The sequence below is a fragment of the Haplochromis burtoni genome, unplaced genomic scaffold, assembly GCF_018398535.1.
Source record: "Haplochromis burtoni strain Fernald_Lab_line unplaced genomic scaffold, NCSU_Asbu1 Contig_298, whole genome shotgun sequence".
In the NCBI taxonomy this organism is placed as follows: domain Eukaryota; kingdom Metazoa; phylum Chordata; class Actinopteri; order Cichliformes; family Cichlidae; genus Haplochromis; species Haplochromis burtoni.
The window spans coordinates 209,018-217,066 of NW_024582659.1; the positions used below are offsets into that span (position 1 = coordinate 209,018).

The 8,049-nt window shown below is 37.8% G+C and overlaps 1 protein-coding gene across 1 annotated transcript; it reads right to left on the minus strand.

Annotated features, from left to right (window-relative positions):
* Positions 1-605: 605 nt before the first annotated feature.
* Positions 606-5,926, minus strand: gfi1b (growth factor independent 1B transcription repressor). The gene is made up of 7 exons (XM_005941362.3): positions 5,708-5,926; positions 5,422-5,522; positions 4,936-5,115; positions 3,314-3,528; positions 3,025-3,162; positions 2,465-2,630; positions 606-1,637 (listed from the first exon to the last, which is right to left on the minus strand). The coding sequence occupies exons 2-7, from the start codon at positions 5,513-5,515 to the stop codon at positions 1,459-1,461; spliced, it is 972 nt and encodes a 323-aa protein (XP_005941424.1). The 5' UTR covers positions 5,516-5,522; positions 5,708-5,926; the 3' UTR covers positions 606-1,458.
* Between the last annotated feature and the right edge of the window lie 2,123 nt (positions 5,927-8,049).

An 8,049-nucleotide genomic window follows, 5' to 3' on the forward strand; every position in this document is an offset into this window, starting at 1 on the left:
ACTCAGACGTACATACAATAACAAAATATGTAATGCGCAACATTTTTAACATCAATGAAAATTGGAGAACAGATGTGAATTGTTGCAGTTTTGCATAGTGGAAAAACTGTAAGACTGGAGTCTTGTAGCGTGCCAGCTGTTCATTTTTTCACAGTCTTTTAGGCCCATGCATTGTGGATATAGATGCATGCATTGAACAACAGAAACTATTCGTTCTAATATACCAGTAACGATCCACTTACCTGAAAAACTGATATCATCATATTTACATCACAGCGTGGCAGGGAAGGTGGCGGTGGGTGGGAGCTTCAACTTTGGGTTCACTTTAAATGTTCACAGTGCTTCTTTAAGTTCTTGTCAGATTTAAACAGAGCAGGTGAAGATCTGATTTGCATTTAGCAGCTTAAACCTAACAGGTTAGGTGTTTGTGGAGGGCGGTGTGTCTTCGTTAGAATCGCCATTTGTTTGTTGAAGTAAATCCAACAGGCTGCCTGGGTGTGGTTAGAGCTGAGTAAGTAATCGGTACCTTTTCAACAACCTTTTATTAATCCCTGTATCCCATTAGGCTGAATGCACTGCAAAGGCCATTTAAAGGTGTGTAGGGAAAACATACAGTATGGCGGGGCAGACGGTTTGTGTTATTCTGATTTTTACTGAGATTACAGAGCTCCTTTTTGCTCTTGAACATAAAAACTGGACGATGTATTTGCTTCTAACTTTCCTTTAGCTGCTTTCTAGTCGACTCTCTGGAACGAATGGCTCCCTGCGCTTGGATTTGCATAATGTTCTGGGTGTTATTTGAATGCAGGATAACTCCACTACACACTATATCTAGTCTTGCGAGAGATTTCCACCTGGGGCCTGAGTCACAGTTTCATCCTGAATGTGTTTCTAACTATGAAAAGCAGAATAAACCAGTCAGGAAGGGAAAGTCTGTTTACAATGTTCATCACACTATGTGTGTATTTTACCGTGGGGTGACAAAGGACCAAGTATTATATTTTGCCTCATTCAAAAACAACAACCACAGACATTTGAGATTGCTTCAATATTTATTGGACTCTAAGCAATGGAACATTGTAACACTGCAACAACACAATGAAAAGTGCATCAGAATAAACATTCATTCATATCTTGAAAGATTTCTTTCAATGTAACTTACATAGTGCCTTTTAACCTTAACTGGGTTCTACTGAGCACTTCATAATGTGTTTCTCATGTGCCCATTCACAGTCACACACAGCTGCCGTGCAAGATGTTTGTAGGCCAAGAGGATCTTCCCCAAGGACACCTCAGCATTTGAAGGGGTCAAAGGCTGAGCCCTCAACCTTGTGATATGTTAAGAAAATGCTTTACCAGTTGAGCTACAGCTTCCCCCAGAATCAGCATATTGTTAAATATTATTTATCACACAGGTTAAAAAACAACAACAACAACAAGAAAGAAAACACTTCCTCTTCAGTTTATGCCATGCTGGCTCTCGTGGTGCCTGCGCAGATCAACCTTGCGTTGGAAGCCCTTTGAACAAATGTCACACCCGAAGGGCTTAAATCCTGTGTGTTTCCGGCTGTGTGTGATCAGGTTGGAGCTTTGGCTGAAAGCTTTGCCACAAACTTGGCATTTGTGAGGTTTTTCACCTACAAAAAGAAAATGAAACACACAGAAGAACACATGCCGTAAGAAATCTACACCAGGGATATCAAACTCATTTTACATCATGGGCCACATACAGCCAGCTTTCATCTTATGTGGATTGGACCAGTGAAACTCCCCTTTCTGTCAGTTTAAATGGCATTTTACAGGAGAAAAAGAAGCACAATGTCCACAATGCATCTCAGTTTTTCTACATGAGAAAGTAATACTGCTGGAGTGAATGACGGAAATCTGTCAGTACAATTAAGTAGCTCACTCCCCACAACTCCCCAAATCCAAAATGTATGCCCTTATACATATTTCCCAAACCTGTCAAGTGGGCCAGACTGGAGTCTTTGCCAGGCCAACTCTGGCCCCTGGGCCTTAAGCTTGACACCCCTGATCTGCACAATCAAAACTTGGACAATTTTCAAGTGATTTGTATAAAACTGTTATAGTTTTCTTTTCACCGCTTCGGTAAAATCAGGTTTTCCAACATTACCAAAAATGGTGCCAAGCGTTTTCGTCATACAGATAACGTTTTTCATTAAAACCATGAGAGAAGAATCAGGCCATTGTTCAGATTTGTCAGAGACATACTCGCAACAAATATAAACTAAAGTTCCTTTTACAGAGCTCTGTGAAGAGGAAACCCAGATATGCAAATCAACAGGATATTTGTTTAAGCTTCTTTTTCTGATTTATCAGCAGTTATATTACTCCTAGAAATAGTCCCTACATGCTTGACCTGGAAAGCAGGTGATTGCTGAAGATGGATCATATGCAGGGTCACACTGATGGTCACAAACTGTGAGAATGTTAAGACATTTACCAGTGTGTATGTAGGTGTGCTTTTTCATATCAGATTTCTGATGAAATCTCTTGCCACAGTACTGGCAGGGGTAAGGCCTGGTGTCGGAGTGGATAAGCAGGTGTGTCGAGAGCGTGGATGAACGCTTGAAGGATTTGCCGCACATCTTGCACTCGAAACTTTTTTCCTGATCAAGGACAAAGACAAAAAAAGTGAGGCACAATAATCAGTTAGTGAATAAATGTCAGAAAAGAAATTGTCTTTAAAAGTTCATTCCAATAATTTTAGTAGATTTTTGGGATCTTTTGATGGGAAAAATTGTAATAAAGGAAATGTATATGTTCACATTTCCTTCATTGTTTCTACTTTAAATGATCAAGAGCATTTTACGAATAGGAACTATAGTTGTGTTCACTAAATGTAAGCATGAATCTTGAAAGCTGTCAGCATATCAGAAAGTAGAGTAAAAAACTGAAGCCTAATCCACACTAAAAATTTAAAGGCCAAGATGTGTTGTCGTCTGCATATTCAGGTCCCTAAACTCTTTAAACACTGAAATAATTCCTGCTTCGTCAGTATACCTGAGAGTGGACGTTCATGTGCTGCTCCAGGCTGACAGCATGACCAAATGTTTTTCTGCAGATGCTGCAGCCAAACGGCCTCATTCCACTGTGAGACCTTCTGACATGAACCTCCAGTCCATGGGAAGTTGAAAATACCTAGAACACAGTTTGCCCATAATTGCACTCATCAGTGGAGTCAAAGTGACAAAGTGAAAGCCGTGAAATATGTCTGCACCTGACATAACAGCTTCGCGAGCTGCACAACCAGTTTTAAGCCTTTGATCTTGGCCTAAGCTGCGGTACCTACCTTGTCACAGGTGATACAGTGATAGGTGTTCGAAGAAGGCGAGTAGTGAGTGCTGCAGTCTAGAGGCTGCTGAGGCTGAGGACTACGGTTGATGTTGGTGCTGTACAGGTTACTGGCATGCTGCAGCACTGTGGGGCTGAAACTCATCTGACGGAGCTTGTAGGAAGGAGACAATGTCTCCCAGGCATAAGGTTGGAAGTCAGCCAAGTGAGGCTCTAAAGGGCGCACACATAAGAGACAAAAAAAAAGCATATCTTATCTTTGTTATAGATGCCTTTTTAAAAAGTTTGCATCAGGGGTGTTTTTCTAGTAGCACAATTTTTTCAGTGTGATGGTACAGGGTTTATGAAGACTGAGCTGGGGTTCATTGGAAATAGTTTAAAAAGGCTTGAAAATTGTTTGAAATTCAGCGAGTTCTAATGATTTTAACTGTGAATAGACCAATAGTCTCTAAAAGCATGCATCAGATGACATGGCTGCCACGTAACAACAGTACACATATGTTGGATTCTTTTAGGTAGCAGAAGTTAAAAAGCTTTAGCTAACCTAAAATTCAACTAATTAGAAAATAGTTGGCAGTGAAGCAAACCACTGTAAGACATGAAAGGGCCAATCCAGCCTAAAAATATATTGCTTTATATCTGTTAAATCACACCCATGTCATTTTTTTCTCAATCTCGTAGATGTAAGCATAAGGCTATAATTCTATTTCAGCATGAAAGCATGAAATATTTCTGTTTTTCCTTATAGTATTTTTCTTGAAAACAAAAAGGATCCTGTACATTAAAGATGTACATATCTGTTTCTTATTTGGATAAGATGTAATGCAAAATTGAGTGGAATGCCAGTGCAAACAGAAACTTCTACACATGAAAAACAAAGCCACGGTGGAAGTGCTGGATACCTCCTAGCATGAAAAACATGTTTAACAACTGATATTAAAACTATATGCTGACAATGGAGCTGAATATTTTTACAGTGCATTCACCTATATACTGGGGTTAACTGGACTGCTGTCCTGACACACAGACAGCTTTTGTGATGTTAGTGCTTTTTCATGCTCATTAATGGAACAATTTTCTTTTTCTTTTTCTTTTTCTTTTTTTTTTTTTAAAAAAAAACACTTTTATTTATCCCTTAAGAGTAAATCTTTTTCAGAGTAGACTTGGCCAAGACTGCACACCATTACAATGTTACAAAATAAAAATCAAATTACCTCAAAACACATCAAACAAAATATTATGTCAGAGTCAAAATAATACAAAAACAAGGTCCAGCTTATGAATAGCAGTTACACTCTTCAGTTACAGCAGTCTGATTAATAATCTGATTGATAACCATGTGGTACAGACCAAAGAGTTTGTACTTCAGGTTTTGTGAGTGAAATTAGTGTTTTGTTAGTTAGCTACTCAGTCTAAGGGAATAACCTTTAACCCCTTTTCAACCTGAATATGCAAATCTTTAATAAAGAAATAAATATATAAAACTGTGGTCAAAATGCCAACTTTGAAGCTTTAAAATGCTTTCCAAAACTAATGGGCCACGTCTACTTCCACCTCTGATATGCAGTCTCTATTCCAGCCTAGTCTTTTGACTTCCAGATGGCAAGTTTTTAAACTTACCTGGCAGGTAGTACGGCTGTGTCTGAGTCATGAGAGGTCTGCTTGGCTCTGGGTGAAGCGGTAAGGGACATTCAAGCTCCGGTTCCTCCTTAGTAAGTAAGCGGGGGGCTTCAGGGGAAGATTGCCCCTCTGACTTAGGCCTGTCTGAAATGTCTGTGGTCTGAACGGCTGCTGGGATTTCTGCAAATCCAAAGCAAAGTGAAGTTCGGTTGATTAGAGAGAAAGTACATCTAAATTAATATCTTCTTTTGTTCAATTAGGTATTTTATTTAATAAGAAAAAGCAACAAATAACATCAGAAGTTTTTTTTTTAAATTTTTAATTTTAATTTGCAAAACAAATAAAAATTTGTTTAAGACGGCAAGGAGATTTGGGGTTGCGATAAAAATTAGTTACATCCCGCAGCAGTAATTTCATTTAATTATTTTAATAGGGCCCCGTTCTCCACCTATTCAGATCAACTCACTTCTTTTTTTAAAGACTTACCAGATGTTGCGGAGGCCTCCGAGTCATCTTCATCGAAATTTTTTTGCCTGTAGGAAGTGAACTTTTTGCTTCTTACCATAAACGACAGAGGCATGGTGATCCTAGACCGGAAAAGTATAATAATTAAAAATAAATTTTTTTAAAAAAGGTGATGCTTTTACGTCAACGTCAAGAGTGTAACAATAAATAAATACACTTAAACTCCCGGAAATTCTCCTCTTATTTGAATTTTAATGATCTCAAAGCTTCACATGAAATGATTTCAGTGCGTCTAATTATTTCATACCGTTAAAAATCCGCGAAGATTAGGAAAAAAGAAAAAGAAAAAGTCCTCCTGCTGATTTTGTAGCTCCTCGCAGCTTCTAGAGACGAAAACAAACGCAAACGGGGAGAAAAATAACCCAGTTAATATTTCCTTTTTTCCTGGAAGAAAAACAAGTTTCAGAGGAGAGATGCGTGGATTCCAAAAGTCTTTGAAAAGCAGTGTAAACCTATCAGGTTTATACCTCCTGCTCATCCCCCCTCCCTGATTTTCAATCTCGCAGCGGAATCTGACTGTGGTTTTAGCCAATGAAAAGGCCAAACGGCAGGTGGAAATTTGCTTAGAAAAACACAGGGCCTTAGGAACAGTTATACAAAGCACACAGTACTCACAGGACCAAAAACAACAAAAAAATGCCGGAACTAAAGGTAAAATATATGTGCAGTAGGTTTACAGGCAAAAGACCAATATAGTGATATGCTCGGCGAATTATTATTTGTTTCTTTTTTTTAAAAGGCTTTTAGACTTCGACCGTCACCAGCAAAGCAAAACCAAATTCAGCTAAATAAAAAAAGCTTAAAATAATAAATATAAACTGGAATTTGAAATTACAAAACTAATTAATTTAATAAATAAACATTTTCATCGCTCCGTGTTTGATTTACAGGATTTAATTGCAGTAAAGATGTATGATTGCGTGCAAGATTTAAACGGCTAAAAGATCCTATGAGATTGTAGGACCTCCAAAGATACACACACCAAACCAGTCCGGAGATTAACCGTGTTGACTCTTTTTGTGTACTTTTATCGAAGCTTGTCTTTATTCGTGTATGACAGATTTCCCGGCAGTCTGTTTTAGATTCACACAAGAGGAGGTCCGAATGACAGGAGACCTATAATGTGAGAGGTCTGGGCTTTTCTGGTTGAAATGAAAATATCAGTTTATTAAATCGCATAACTGTCGTCAGATTAACGGAAGGAGGGAGAAAACGTTTTGTGGAGAAGGGCGAGAAATGCGAGCGCGCCATCTTGTGGATAACGTGTGCATTTTCAATGAGGATCATATATTTTTATTCGGACGTTAATTCGGATGTTAAACAGATTAAATTGAACATTTATTTTTGAATGTGTAAGTTTTTCTGATTACATTTTGTTGTGTGTATTGTGTGTGTTGTTATATCATTTTATTCAATTTAATACATCAGTAAAACATTTGGAGTAGACTTCATTGTACAAAACAAACTCAATAATAATAATAACAATAATAATAGAAGTATGAAAATCTCACAAACCTGCATTTTATTCACAACAGAACATAGAAAATGTATAAATGTTTTAAAGAAAAATTTATTTTTGCAATTGATGGCATCAACACCTCTCAAAAAAGTTAGGACAGCGGCATGTTTACCACTGTGAAGCATCCCCTCTTCATCTAAAAACAGTCCGTTAACATCTGAGAACTGAGGAGACCAATTCATACACATCTTCTAGATTCTAGAAACCTATCTGCTCAGCAATGCAAATATTTTCAATCAGTGGTCTGCAGTGCTGGCAGGCCAGTTCAGCACCCAGACTCTGCTGCTATGAATTCTGTGCCGTTAGAATAGATGCAGTATGTGCTTTAATATTATCTTCTTTAAATATACAGGTCCTTCCCTACAAAATTGCTGTTCTAGCAACATTTGTTGCTCTAAAACATTTCTGTACCTTTCACTGTTGATTCATTTCCAGACTAACTACTGTATTTTAAATCTGGCTGATGCCAAGCATGTCCAAGAGATTTCTCCAGATTTTCTTATTCTTTATTATTTACGGTGTCTTATATGCTGTGCTGTAGATAGTCAAAGTCTTCCCAGCTGTTCCACAATTTGTACATGTGTTTTTTTTGTTTTTTGTTTTGGTGAATGTCTGTCCATCTTTACTTCTGAGAAAGTTTGTATCCAGTCAAGTCTCAGATCTGCTGCCAGATCTCTTTTTTTTCTGGCCTTTTGTTGCCCTGTCCCAACTTCTTTTTGAAAGATATTGCTGCCATAAAGTTCAGAACATTAAAATATATTTTCATGAAATAACATTTAATATGATTTCAGTGTTCTGATATAAATAAAATATGGGTGTATGAGATTTGCATTCTGTTTATTCACATTTACATAGCATCACAGTTTTTTTGGAACTGGTGTTGTACACACTGCATACTATAGATACAAACATCCGATCACCTTCTGCACTACATCACTCCCAGTCACAGGACAGATTAATAAATAATGAAGAAATGAAGAAATGCAAAGATTTTTACAGTGATGGTAATAAACATTAACCATCATGCCCTGACTGGGTAGTTTTAGTCTACTCAGTCATGTCATTCCAGC